This window comes from Limulus polyphemus, unplaced genomic scaffold (genome assembly GCF_000517525.1).
Source record: "Limulus polyphemus unplaced genomic scaffold, Limulus_polyphemus-2.1.2 Scaffold2732, whole genome shotgun sequence".
In the NCBI taxonomy this organism is placed as follows: Eukaryota; Metazoa; Arthropoda; class Merostomata; order Xiphosura; family Limulidae; genus Limulus; species Limulus polyphemus.
This window is the reverse complement of record NW_013668342.1, coordinates 15,289-30,488: the sequence shown is the minus strand read 5'-3', so window position 1 is coordinate 30,488 and position 15,200 is coordinate 15,289. Positions and strand designations below refer to the sequence as shown.

Sequence of the window (15,200 nt, the reverse complement as noted above, 5' to 3'; positions counted from 1 at the left end):
ACATTAGATGGATTATGGAACACCTTCATGGAGAAATGGTATGCTTTGGACATGACAGCCTTATGACAGAATCTTTTTGCAATGCAAACTTTACTGCAGAGCTATTGTTAATATGCAAGTCAGGTAGAGCATGACCAGATATAGTGACAAGGACTGTAACTATATGGTGAAGCTCAAAAATCATAATGTAACATACTCAACCTCTAAAGCCTATACCACATTATATTTATTTAATTTTATTTTGTATTGCTTTGTGAGATTTATAGTTATTATCTTGAGATAATTTGAAGGATATTATTATAGCAGAATGAAGAAACTATAATTTTGGTGAATGTTATGACAGTAATATTTAGAAACTTTATAAGTACACATATGCATTTGTATTTTCTTAGAATAAACTATGTAATGTAAGGATTATATTAAAGAAGTATAAGTAGACCATGGTTGGAAATACTTCATATGTACATAATTATTTTAATTGGAAATGAGATCAGTGTCTCAGTTGTACACTATTCAGATGTGTGAAATATGTATTGACCTGGGTACTTTGAAATTGAACCATATTAAGTAGTTGTGTGTGTTTTGTTTTTCAGACTGTTATGGACAGAGTAGCTCGATGCACACAAGCTAGTATTATTTCTTCAGTTGATGCTCAACTGGGTAAACCCCATCTTGGAATCTGCCATCATTTCAACATCCAGACATTTATGCTTGGCAAAGGTAGAAATGTGTGTGAAATCATGTTGAGATTCTAGTTAAATTAGTGATACAGAATTTGGAACTGTTCAGCAGTAGCCTAAACTATTATTGATTGTCATATGCATCCATTTCATTTGCACCAGTTATAATTTTATTTTTTTCTTCTGAAGAATGTCAAATCAATAATTCTGGAGTTATATCGGAAACTGTATTTTTTTTTACTATAGCTTCTACTGTTCTAGTTGTGTGTTTTAATTTTGAATTAAGCCTGTCTAAAGACAAGTGATTACAAATGACATAGATAGATTGTTTATACTTTTAAGTTAAATTTCGTTACTGTACTAATTTACCTCCCAATAATTTTATGTCAAAATCAAAAATAGGTTGGTTAGCTTTTCTGTGTATATCTTAAGCAAAGTATTATGTGTATCACCATACCTACCCCCTATAATCCATTAGGAGTAAGCTGTTTTAAATCAGTAGTTAACCCACTTGAAATTAAATATTGTGTGGCTAGATTCCTAACATAAGAATCAAGAAGTATAAACTCACTCTTGTGAAATCCTTGGCGATTAAACACCATGAATTATTGACATCAAGGCTTTTTTTTTTTACATAATCAAAAAATTCCATTAGAGAAACTTTTTCATTGATATAAAAGTAGGTTTCTGTATCCTTCATAGTTATAACATTTATTTAATCTTCTTCTCAAACAAATGTATAGTCCAATAGCAGAGAAAGGGCTTAAAAAAGACATTGTGTTTTAGCAGTAATCAAATCTCAGTTTGAAAAATAACATAATTAAAAAAAACTCTCTGAGTGGTTGTTACTGACAAAAAAATATGAAAAAAACTAAACATGGCAGGAATTTAGTTTAAGGGAAGAGAAAGCAACATGATAGTTGTCTGCTCTTCCCAACTAGTGTGCTCGGGAACAGTTGTTCCTCTTCAACCCTGCACATGAAAAATAGTTAGCTACAGTGGCTATAATCGTGATTATAAACAGAGGTGGTGGCGTCGACTAGGCGAGACAGAGAGATCCAAACATGCATTCGGAGTATTAAGTTTACATTGTATAGATTTAGGATTTAATCTTTATTTTAAAGAAATGGTTTGAATTGTTACTGACATCTAATTCAATAAAATATACAAGAAGTATCTTATTGATGGAACATGTTACATCTTTTTTGCTGCTGATCAAGTAGTAACTTTTGATTTGTAATTTTAACTGCAATTAACTGTTTATGGGAGAATAAAATACGATTTTGAGAACTGATTAACAACTTACAAAATTAATTATGTGTCCCTAAATTTAAATAAATCCTTAAAACTTATAATTAAAACTTTTTTTTTTTAGTGGTGTGTAAATTATACACCTTAAAATATAATGATTTATTTCAAAATAATCTAAGATAGGTGCATCAAGTAGAATTCTTTATCATTTAGAACATGTTATTCCTAGTCTTATGGAAAATATTGCTTGTTTTAGGAAGAACTAAAACGTTGATGTTTTTTGATGGATGTGCTGCCAATCTGGGCTGTACTATTTTATTGAGAGGGGCATCTGCTACAGAACTAAAAAAAGTAAGAAATATTGATTTGATTGATATGAGAACTTGGATCTTTAGTTATGAATAGATGTTATTTCAAAGGACAAATAGTAATTCTTGTAAAACTATTTTTAATACATACAGTTTTTGTATAATCTTTAAGCAGTATTATGTTTTGGTTATACTTGACAAAGATTTTAAATGCATAATCTAAAGCACTTTGAAGTCGATAAAGTTCTGAATCTTAGACTGCACTGAGACATAAACTTCAGAGCTGAACTGTAATTGAAATATTATTGTAACTTCATGTAAAGTAACTATTAGGTAGATTTTGTATCAGAAACTACTTAGCATTTCCAGAGCTATTTTTGTTATTTAATGTTTTTATGATCACCTCTATTTGTGTGTATTTTTAATGTAACATTTTTAGATATATCACCATTCAGATAATCTACACTAGTCAACATTCGTTTTAGATATAGCACCATTCAGATAATCTACACTAGTCAACATTCGTTTTAGATATAGCACCATTCAGATAATCTACACTAGTCAACATTCGTTTTAGATATATCACCATTCAGATAATCTACACTAGTCAACATTCGTTTTAGATATATCACCATTCAGATAATCTACACCAGTCAACATTTGTTTTAGATATATCACCATTTGGATAATCTACACCAGTCAACATTCGTTTTAGATATATCATCATTCAGATAATCTACACCAGTCAACATTTGTTTTAGATATATCACCATTCAGATAATCTACACTAGTCAACAGTCAGTAGAAGAAAGAAAAGTGATCATGAGGTGTCCTGTTAGATATGCTGGAGCTAGTGTAATATTAGATGTGTTAATTTACTGAGGTTTTGTTTTGTTAGGCTAAGCTGTGGCAAGTTTATAATTTTTAGATATATCACTTCAGATAACCTACACTAGTCAACAGTCAGTAGATTAAAGTAAAAATTTCTGACTTCAACTTACAGTTTATTTCAAACACAGTTTCCTTCTCTTCTCTCTCTTTCTCTCTATGTGTGTGTGTGTGTGTGTAGATATATATGTAGATAGATAGATAGACAGATAGGTAGATATAAGTACTTGTGTGTGAAATGTGAAATTAGATTATTAGATGTCATGTAAGATCCACGGGTAAAACTTGTTAAACTCTAATTAAAAGCTGGATTAGAATGTGAATTATGCCATTTTCCCCTCTGCACTTAATGCAGTGTTGATCAGAAATATCCATAACAATTATCTTAAGAACTTGGACATCTGTTTTCTTTTGGTTTTATGGTTCCCGTACAGGAGCAATAATTTTTTTTTCAAACAAAAGCACTAAACCTTAGCTGGAGCATTTCAGCTTCTTCCTGTAGAGCTGACATAAATTCCATGTGAGCATGAGGCGTTCTGTTAAATATGTAACATTAGATGTTTTAATGTACTGAGGTTTTATTAGACTAAGCTATGGCAAGTTTATTAATTTTTACATTTTAGCCATTTTTGTTAAAAAATGTATAGCAAGAAATAAATAGTACACACAAGAAGGAGACATTGTAATACTTACTTTGTAGTTGAGGCAGTTTGCACTTGGCTAGACATTTTTCCATTGAAATTAAGAAATTAAAAACTTAGATAATATACAAATTTGAATTTTATACTATCTTCATGGCAAGGATATTGACACTCCTTGATAGAAAAGTTTCTTAATTAAATATTGGATGTAAGTTTTAAAGGTTGTGAAATGCTCAAGCCTAGGCTAATTAGGAAGGGTTAAGTATATATTTCTGATAACAGTGAACTAGACACAGTAAATGTAACTAGTTTATGTGTTTGTTAAAGAATAATTTGATGGACATTACTCATTTACAATATCTGACTACATTAGTTTAAAATATAAAGTCTGTTCTAAAGTAATGTTATAGAGAAAAAAAGGTACTTGTAACTATTTATAATGATAGAGCTAGAAAAGCTTGATTTAATGCATACTATTTTCTGATCATTTCTTTTGCTTGTTCTGTTTAAACGGTGCTTATGCTGAATTACATATGAACCTTGCAATGCCTTAATTTGGAATTTGTGAGTTAAAACTGGTTTTGTTTGATGAATCAGAATTCCTCATTGTACATTTGCTCATAAGTTTCTGCTTGTAAATATGATACTAGGATATTCATGTAAGAAAATAGCAATAAAATTGCAAAAATCAAGTCCATTGGGTACCTGTATGTAAATTAGTATGTCATAGTTATGGAAACTTAAAAACTAATTGTGTTACGTAATGATTATACTATACTTGACCGGTATTATTAATGTCCCCCCACTATATTGGAAAATGAATTTATATATCTAAACAGCTTGAAAAATAATTCAATATTTAAATGTATTATTAGAAAATTCTTGAAAGAAACATCAAAGAAATGTTTTAGAAAATTATCAGACAAAAGCTGACAAGTTTTTTTGTTTTTTTTTACCTTCTGTGTCTTCATACCTATATTTAATATGTGCAACTAAAAAAAGTTATAATTATAAAAGGAAGTGAAAACAACTTGTACTAACAACTAAATTTCGTAATGTAAAAGTGCTTCATGGTCACAAGCATGTAAAATTGTTGAACTATAAAAATAGTTATTCACAGAAAAAGTAAAACTACTTTCCATAACTGCATAAGGGTGAGCTTGTTTTATATTATATTCTTGGCAATAGACCATCAATTATTTAAATATTTTTTAAAAATTCAGTATTTAATTAGAACTAACTATAATATAACATTTGTTTTCTTTGTGATGTTCAGAAGTGTGAGATGAAGTGGTCATATTATTTTCTTTGGATATTTAGCTTTTCTCTTTTTTTTAATACCTTCATCATATGATATTACCATTCTATTTGATAAATAACATCAATGATGTAATTTTCCTGAAAATATAGCAACTAGTACTAGGACATAAGAAAAATCGTTGACTCTATTAATAGGATCATGTGTTTTATATTTTGTTCCATTTTCTATGTCACGAGGTCTATCCTACAATGTAGAATAAGGAACAATAATATTTATGTAGAAGAATTGATAACATTTAAAGTATAACTGACAGAATGAAACATGCCATTGAAGGGTTGCCCTATTACTTTTATTCAATTTCTTGATAAATATATTCCAAAGGAAATAAGTACTCTTTGTGATGACTTGTCACCTGTTACTAATGGACATTATTATACAGATCACCTCAGTGCCAATTTTCTTAAATTAAATAGCAATATTTGTTTGTAAAATAGTGTATAATTAGACATGAATAATATATGAGAGCTGGTGGTTTATGGCTTATGCTTTGTTAAAAAGCTTGGTTTTTACTGAATAAATTGGATGCATATAATAATTGGCCTCACCTCTATTTTTTTAATGTTTATTCTTAGGTTAAACAGATAACACGGTTTATGGTATATGTTGCCTACAATTGGCGACTGGAACGTTCCTTTTTGATGGATGAGTTTGCAATGCCACCACCTCAGCCAGATGAACTCCCTGTTATTGTGGAATCCAATGAACATGGTGTGTTACATGAGTCAAATCAACTACCAGAAGATAAAGATAAATCATCCAGTGACCATGAAGATGAGCTGGATGCTACTAGGACAACTACTCCAATTAGCCATGAACCAAAACTCCCTCACAGACCTACTACTTTGTTTTTTAAAAACTCATCAACTGTTGACCATGAAAATTCTAAATCAAGAAACAACAGTGAGGAAGGTACATCCAAGAGGGAACCAAAGTACATTGAAGATTGTAGTGATCCCTTGAGGTTGTACCAGCAGTCAGAAGATGACTCCATTTTCCATCACAGTGGTAGTATCTTGCAAGAAGCTTCTTTACCTTTTACTAATCATTTCAGGAAAGCTCTAGATGATGTCATATTGTGTTGTTCTCCTAATATCAGAGTGAATTTACCATACTTGGAGACAGAGGCAGGGAGAAACTGTGAGCTTCGTCAGTTTTTTCCAGAAGAAATTTACTGGTCTGCACAGTTTCTTCGAGAAGAAGGAAGTGGACGAAAGATTAGCACACAAGAATTTGATGATTTCTCAGTTCATTCTCTAAATACTATAAATCATGAATCAGTTGAGTTACTTCCATATCACCCTTTTGTTTTTCAAAAATTGACTTGTGATATCCAAGAATCACTTTCCTTACAGTCCATGCTGGCAGACTTTCGTGCTCGGGGAGGAAGGTACCGTCTACTATGTCCCCATGATAGAGTATCTAGGGAACAGGATAGAAAAAGTTTGAAAGAGGATTCTTCAAATAACCTTGTAAATATGAAAAACTCTGAATTTCCTTCACAGACAGAGACGTATTGGGAAGGAAAGGTTCTGTATGGTGTATTCTATTAATGAAATATGAACTGATTTTAGGAATTACAGTTTTAGTATAAATGAGATGGAACTTTAATAATACTGGGATATAAATTCTTGCATCTATTGTGTGATTCTCTAATTGTAGTTGCTAATTTATTTCATTATGTGGTTCAACTTTGTGGTACACAGATGCCTCATATCTTACTCTCCTACAGAACACGTTAAATTTTACAAAATAACAAAAAAATCTAAACTTGTAATATGGAACATAGTTCTTGCTTTATTTCAGCCCTAGTTGTTAGCAGTTGTAGCAGGATTCAGTCAAAGAGGCTACTGTTCTTTGAGATAGTTGTATCCTACATCAACTTGTTTTAATTGGACTATTTTGCTTTATAAAATGGAGTGGAGATGGTTCTAGATACCAGTTATTCCATTTTGTAATTGATCAGCTACAGAGAAAATATGGATAAAAAGATCAGTTTTCAGTTTAATTCATGTCTGTTGCATAAAGAACTGACTTGTAGTAAAGTTTTGTTTTTGTCTTTATCCTAACTCATACAGTATTTAGCTACTGACAATGTATGTGTTCATATTTTACATTTTTAACATAACCAATAATTCTTAAGTATACATTTGAAAATAGTATGTAGATGTAAGCTATTCAAATATGTATATTTACTTTAAAGCAATGTTCTAAGAAAGATATTAAGCTTATATAAAGAAAATACAATTCTGGCTTAGTGTCTTGCAGGAAACTACCAAGTTTCTATGAAGCAACATTAATATAAATATTAATAGTTTCTAACTAAATATTATTAAGCCTATTTTTTGTGTGTGTGTGTCAGCACCATATTCCTGTCAGGCCCAACAAGAAATTATTAAAAGGTGTGAAAGTAAATAAAACTTCCTCAGTTTGTTATTAAATTTCTCTGGAATTGTTTTGTTGACTTAATCATTAATTAGAACACTTTTTTTTTATATTAACACTTTTCTGGTATTTTTGCTGTCTTTCTAATATTGAAATTTGTTAAATAGTTGATATTTTTTCAACTTTCGTCACTGTTCATAAATCTGGCACTTGAAATTAATCTGAGAAGTTGTTTAATATACAACAGTTTATCGAAGGTGAAATGAATGTTAGTAAAATTCAGATACCTAGAGAATAAACTGCTTTTGTGCTAAAAATGAGTCCTATATTATAAATCTCCCAGTGGATTTACAAAATAACATTTTGATCTGTAATAATAAATTACAAAACCTTGATCATAAATTGTTATTGTTTTTTCAGGTTGATGCACTCCATCCTTATAACCACCAACGATTAGTGGTGTTGTTTTGTAGTTACTCGCCTGCCTCCTACAATGCTCCACTCTATTGTGTTAGTCCTTGGTAATTTTGAACTTTAACATGATTTTAATTAAGTAATTGCGACATTGAACCTTTTATTGTAAGATCTTTGATTATTAAGAGGCAAATATTTACAGCAAATGCTCAGATTTTTATCACTGAAATATTAATTTATTTTAGCCCTTTCTAATTCAAAACAAATCTTTCCTGTGAGTGGAACAGTATAAAAGAAAAAAATAGTTCTAGCTTTTTTTCCCATTTCATTTGTTTGTTTATATTTTGTTTATTTCTTGTACTTCCTGATAATGTTTCAAAACATTTTTTTTTACACAAGCTGAGGTACCTGTTCTTTTTATGGGTTATGGACTTAAAAAAATGTGGGGAGCAGATGCTATGATAAATAACATAAAAATTCTAACTTTTACACAATTCATTTATAACATAATATGTTATTACTTTATTCATTATTACGTCACCAAAAGTTTTGTATAAGCTTTAAGAACTCACTATGTATATACTTAAAACATGGTATACACTGTGCGATAGTCAGGGTGACTTTGTTGGTAGCTGCAAAAGTAGTGATGGTAGGGGTGCTTTCTGTTACGAGCTCTAAACTCCCAGCTCTTAATATCCTTCCAAACTGTTTCACATTATTAATTAAATGATGGTCATTGACCACAGAAGTGTCTTATGAGCTGAAGTTGTAAGGTCACAGGTCAAAATAGGAAGTGGATATAACTCAAGAAACAGTTCTTCATATCAGCCTTATAGTGGCTGTTGGAGTAGAAATGTTATACGAGTTTATGTATCAGTGCAGTAGTTATGGCCTTTGTTTTTCATTGCATTCCTCCATAAAGGGTGCTAGTGCACTCTCTGAGATATATAAGATGTTTATGTTCCCTTCCCCACACTGTATGTATGTTGTATTATAGAAAAGAATAGATTTTTTTGTGTAAGGATGTAGCACCAGCCATGAATGTTGTTAACGTTAGCTTATGTCAAAGATAATATATGCTCAGTACCAGCAATAATGAGGAGTGGAGGGGTTGTGAACCACCCATTAACATGCCCCTTGTTCCATACTATTATCTCACAAAATTTGGTTGAGATTGGCCCTCTGACCTAGGAGTAGTTAGATAATGGACATACAGACAGACACAGATAATCTGAAGTCACTGTAGGTAAATTAGTTGTTTTATTTTTTTAGATAATCGTCACAGTGTGAGAGAGATTAAATACATTGATATGTGTAGTTATTTATCTGTTTCTGTTCATGACAACCTAACTGCTTATGTTTTTAGGGTTGTCAACATGGACTTTTATGGAAGAAATGATATACCTATAGGAGGTTTTTTAGAGAGGTATTGCTTTAGGTAAGCATCATCTTGAATCAGAAAAAAATACAAGAAACTAAAAACAGTTTAAATTTTTTAGATTAACTTATATTGTTGTTAAACAATTATGATTGTCTTGTTAAATTTCAAATATTTCAAGAACTTAGATTCACATAGAATATATTGATAGTTTTGGAAATAGGTGAATGATGTTCACAAATGTGGGATATGTTTAACACAGTTAAGGTCTTTTTGTTACAACATTTTTCAGAAAAGTTAAATGTGTTAAATATTGATTTATTAAGAATATATTACACTTGAAAAACACAAAATAAGGAACTTAATAATCCAAGTTTTTTGGAAGGTAGATCTGAAGAAGAGATGTTTATCTTTCAAAAACTTTTAGGTCATCTGGTTCTTTATTTTGTGATTTCCTAGTATCTTGAATTAATGAGAGAGCATTTTATGTATGAATTTCTTTTAAATCTGAATGCCAGAAAATGTACTTTCATTATTATTTTTATATTTAACATAGGTCCACTTATGCTTGTCCAAGCCAAACATGTGATAAACCAATGACAGAACATATTAGAAAGTTTACTCATGAGAATGGCTGTGTTCAAATCTTGCTGCATCGTCTAGAAACTCCTATTTCTGCTGCCCAGAATAATATTCTTATGTGGAGTTGGTGCCACAAATGTGGGCTGGTGAGCTGATTGTTTTAACTAAGGAATAAGTGTGACAATGTGGGATTGTAAACTGACTGTTTTAACTAAGGAATAAGTGTGACAATGTGGGATTGTAAACTGACTGTTTTAACTAAGGAATAAGTGTGACGATATGGGCTGGTGAGCTGATTGTTTTAACTAAGGAATAAGTGTGACAGTGTGGGATTGTAAGCTGACTATTTTAACTAAGGAATAAGTGTGACGATATGGGCTGGTGAGCTGAGTGTTTTAACTAAGGAATAAGTGTGACAATGTGGGATTGTAAGCTGACTGTTTTATCTAAGAAATAAGTGTGACGATATGGGCTGGTGAGCTGATTGTTTTAACTAAGGAATAAGTGTGACAATGTGGGATTGTAAGCTGACTGTTTTAACTAAGAAATAAGTGTGACAATGTGGTATTGTAAGCTGATTGTTTTAACTAAGGAATAAGTGTGACAATGTGGGATTGTAAGCTGACTGTTTTAACTGTGAGGAATAAGTATGACAATGTGAGCTGTTAAGCTGAATTCTTTAACTAAGGAATAATTTATGTAATAAGTGTGAATTGTTTAGCTGAGATTTTAAGTTATTAGTAATATAACTTGAGCATTGAGCTTGCTGAATTGATTGTTTATGTTTCAAGGAAATCAAGTTTAGATGAGAGTTGACTCTGATGTTGAATTGATGCTGTAAATGAATAATAGTGACATAAAGATTTTACGCACTGAGAGTCAGCAGTAGAATCGGATGATTTGGTAGGTTTATGGTATGCATTTGACAGGCAAAGTTGGTAGTTTGCTACATTGAGTTGGAATTTTAAATAATGATTTAAGTTTTACCATATTAACTCTAGATTCATTCTCTGTCATGTTGACTGACCTTTTAACCAGCATGTAATCATATGCCACCCAGAAACCATACACACTATATAACTGAAGATACTTAGTGTATCTTCACGAAATTTGGCAGGCTTTTAGTGCATATTACAACTCCCTTGTTCACAGTAAGTCAGATTTTTTAATAAAGTATTTATACTAAAGATTTGTTTATGTATTCCCAGTGCTTTTCCTTAGTCAGTCTGTGAGTGCAAAGCGATATTTTATGCTAATAATAATAATGCCTTTTTTCATCTTACAGATTTCATATTCAATTCATATAACCTCGAGAACTTCCTAAATGAATGTCAAAAGTATTTTTCAGTAAAACTTTATATCCTATTTGTTACATTCTCTACCTTAGCACTAACTGTAGCATAGTCAATAGTGTATGGTTAAGTGAAAACTGTTTACTTCTAGAATGACTCCATATTGAAACAGACAGTTATACTTACCTGTTTTAAGAGCATAAGCTACTAGCCTTTCACATTTGCTTTGGTTCAGTTTTACTGCTTTACAGATGCACTTAGGCTGTCTCAGTGTATACAGTTTATCATAGTGGGACCATTTTGTGTAAACAAACAATCATGTATGGGTGCTAGGATATTGATTATCACGAGAAGTTTTTGTATCTAATGTAATAAGATTATAATTTGTACATTTTAGTTACTTTTATAACAATAAATATGAATATACATAAAAAGACAAGGAATTTAGTACTTACATCTGGACTTGGATCCTTTACCTTCAATGGGTGAGGCACTCTAAACCTAATTTGTACTTACATCTGGACTTGGGCCCTTTACCTTCAATGGGTGAGGTACTGTAAACCTAATTTGTACTTACATCTGGACTTGGGCCCTTTACCATCAATGGGTGAGGCACTCTAAACCTAATTTGTACTTACATCCAGACTTGGGCCCTTTACCTTCAATGGGTGAGGTACTGTAAACCTAATTTGTTTATGACAATGTCTGTTTCATATATGCATTTTGGAAGAGAAAATGATTATCATGTATCAGAATAGAATGTCCTAAAACTACTATAATTTAACTGGCTTTCTAAGTAAACTATAAATAGATTTAAAAAACTATGTTAACTGTTTAAACTGAACACCACAGTCCTGAATATTGAAACTTAGGCTAAATATATAATTATGAGTTCCAAAATGTATTAACTCGTATAAGGTCATGTAAAGAAAAAACTGCTCATTCTATTGGTTGTAAATAATCCATTAGCAATGTCAGATAATTATTGACATTTTTGAAAGACTGGATGATACAGAAGGTATATGTCATGGGAGTTTGACATTTTCATTTATGTCTTGTCAATACCTATAATATGTGTGTGTGAATAATTTAAGTGGACATTCAGAAAATCATATAAAGGTAGAAAGAAAGTCTAAAATGGGCAATTTGGAGTGAAGTTGTATTACACGACACAGACTAATCATGATGGATAATTTATTTAAATATTTTTGTTTGAAACTAAGAAATATAACTTAGATAATATAAACATGTAAATGATGAGGTACATTTTCATTCTAAACTTATTAACATACATTCATAATATAGTTTAATTTAGTTTTAAATATAACTGTAAAAAAGGTCATGACATGCACACTTTGACCCACTCTTACTCAGAAGGTTAAGACATGTAGTTTTGTCTCTACTTAAAGATGTATGTAAGTTGCCTTTTATAGACACTGCCAGAAGCATATTACACAAACATAATATCTTTAATTACGTAGATTTGATCTATCTGAGTATTGTCCATTTAGTTTAGTTTAGAAAATATTTAAAATGAGTTCTTGACGTTAAGAATTTTTACTCACTAGCTTACACCTCTTGTGCCTTTGTCTCAAGACACTTGGTCTTTGTCTTTTGCCAAATATCTGGAGCTTCGTTTCCATGGCAGCCAGTATGGAGTAAGAACAGTATCAGAATGTGGTCACTCAAAGCACCATGACCATCACCAGTATTTTGCACATAAGCATGTTGTTGCTTCATTCAAGTATGTGTTCAGGATCTTTAATGATCTGAATAGAAATTTAAGTTTTGCTTTAATTACCTGAGTACTTGGTTCTTCAATAACTTGAAATTTAAGGAAATATTCTGATGCTACTGAATTCTTTTATAATCTACAACACTACATTTTCTTTCCCTTGCTTCTTATATTCCTCTGGAAAAACAAAACATTAACAGATTTCATACAATTTTTTTAAGTTAAGTATTTGATTGAATATATGTTAGTTCATCTTAAAGATATAACTGGATTCTTTTTTTATGGATTTGTTTTGGAGAATAATTTTACAATTGCCTTTGCATATTGTCATTAGAAAATATGTTTCTAAAATAAACAGAAGTTGTATAAAAACAAATGAAGGTAGGTGAAACCTATTGTATTTTCCAAGTTTTAAATGCTGCAAGTGAAGGATTGCATGCAACTCGTATATATGTTGGTTTTTAATATTCTTGTAATTAAATTAACTTGTATGTAAATCAATACAGTTGAATAGTTTTGGGAATTAAAACTAACAAGACTAAATCTAAGAATTAAGTAATGTAATGGAAACTTCATTCATCTGAGTTTGCACCATCCAGTAATAATTTAAAAAAAACAACATGTTTTAACATTGTCCATAAACCCATAAATAGCAGAAAACCTTTTCTTTTAATGATGCTAGTTAAAAAAAGACCACTGTTTGTCCAAAAAAATGAGATTTTAAAGTTGGCAAACCTCGTTTCTATTTTAAAAGAAACAAAAAAAACTAAGAGTAGGCATGACATTAACTTCTTTGTTTTAGAGAATAACTATACAACTACTACTTTTATTTTTCTCTCTGAAATATTATTTATTTATTTACTTCTAGGTATACTCCTATTGTGATGAGAGAGCTTGTCTTGCCATCATCTGTGATAAAAATTGAACAACAGGCTGTAGCATCTATCAAGCATGCTACAATAGAAGAAATAAAGCATCTAGCCATCAGGCAAGTTAAACAATTTAAAATGAGACATTATATCTTGGGCATTAATTTTTTCATCTAGTGCCACATGATATTGTGTTTAGGCACAGTGTTAATGCAGCCTTGTGGGGAAAAGTACCTTCACTGTTTAAAAACATTCTCAAATACATTTGAAAATGATTAAACTTCTTATAATGATTTTTTTAAATTTTCATAAATGTTTTTTATAACCTTTGCATTTTGTGGTTTGGCCAACTTCCTTCTCTCAAACAAAATTACATGCTTAATAGTTCTCTAAATGTCACGATCTGTAAGCCCCATCTGGTAAAACAGGTATTAAAATGTATGTTATATATTGTAAATTTTCAAATGGTAACCGTGGTAGTTAAAAGATTAGTTCTCTCCACACAGGCTGGGTCAATTTGACTGACCACATGACCTTTTTGTACTCATATAAAGTCTTTATAGATTAGAATTGTTTAACTTTTAATATATTGTGTATATCTTTACAAAATTTGGCAGTCTTTCAGTAAACATTATAAGTCTTTCACATCCAGAAAATCATATTTTTTAGTGAAGTACTTTTAATAAACTAAAAAAAAGGATTTGACCTTGAATATATCGTGTATTTGTTTTGAATAGCCCATTTGCAAAATGATTTTCATATTAAGATTAAAAATACTTTTCTTCATCTCAAAAATCTCAAATTTCATTTGCATAATCTCTAAAACCTTCTAAATATATTTCAAATGTTTGTTTTCAATAAAACTTTATATTTTATCTGTTATTTTCTCTACTCTAACTCTATACAAGGTTGGTCAGTTTGACTGACCTCATAACCACCAAAAAAATTCTAAATAAATCTAAATTACCCTCCTTTTCTTTCTAGAATGACTTCAAATGTAGCATGAAACTACATTCGTTTATCCTAAGTAGCTTTAAACTCATAACAGTATACATCTATTTATAATTAAATTTTATTGTTTTATTGTCCTTTGAACCATGTCTAACTACTATTTGTGCCATTATAAGTTGTAAATCACTTGTGTAACATGCAGGTCAAGTTATGCTATCGAATTACATTACCTATGAGTTACTCCAAGCTGCTCGTGTGCATGTCTTGTGAAATATTTTTATTATGTTATTATTATTATTTATTTTACCTAATCTTACCTTAACTAACCTAAAGAGATCTCTATTTTTACATTTTAGTTATTTTTATAATAATAAATAAAGAATAAACAAGAAATAAAGTACGTACCCGAGTATTCTTTTATTTTGCTGTTGACTATCGATGACTCTTAACCCTACTTTTTTATACTAATAATATTAGTGCATTAAATAATGCACCAAAGAACATAGAC

The 15,200-nt window shown here is 30.5% G+C and overlaps 1 protein-coding gene across 1 annotated transcript in view; it reads left to right on the top strand.

The window, feature by feature from the left end:
* LOC106467761 (1-phosphatidylinositol 3-phosphate 5-kinase-like) overlaps positions 1–15,200 on the top strand; it is a gene marked incomplete at its 3' end in the record, with an annotated part of 64,357 nt that overhangs the window by 35,262 nt on the left and 13,895 nt on the right. Inside the window, exons 17-24 of the mRNA XM_022395950.1 lie at positions 594–720; positions 2,188–2,282; positions 5,662–6,615; positions 7,892–7,992; positions 9,252–9,323; positions 9,820–9,991; positions 12,706–12,881; positions 13,741–13,860. Of these exons, the coding sequence (XP_022251658.1) occupies positions 594–720; positions 2,188–2,282; positions 5,662–6,615; positions 7,892–7,992; positions 9,252–9,323; positions 9,820–9,991; positions 12,706–12,881; positions 13,741–13,860 (1,817 nt within the window). The remainder of the gene's footprint in view (positions 1–593; positions 721–2,187; positions 2,283–5,661; positions 6,616–7,891; positions 7,993–9,251; positions 9,324–9,819; positions 9,992–12,705; positions 12,882–13,740; positions 13,861–15,200) is intronic.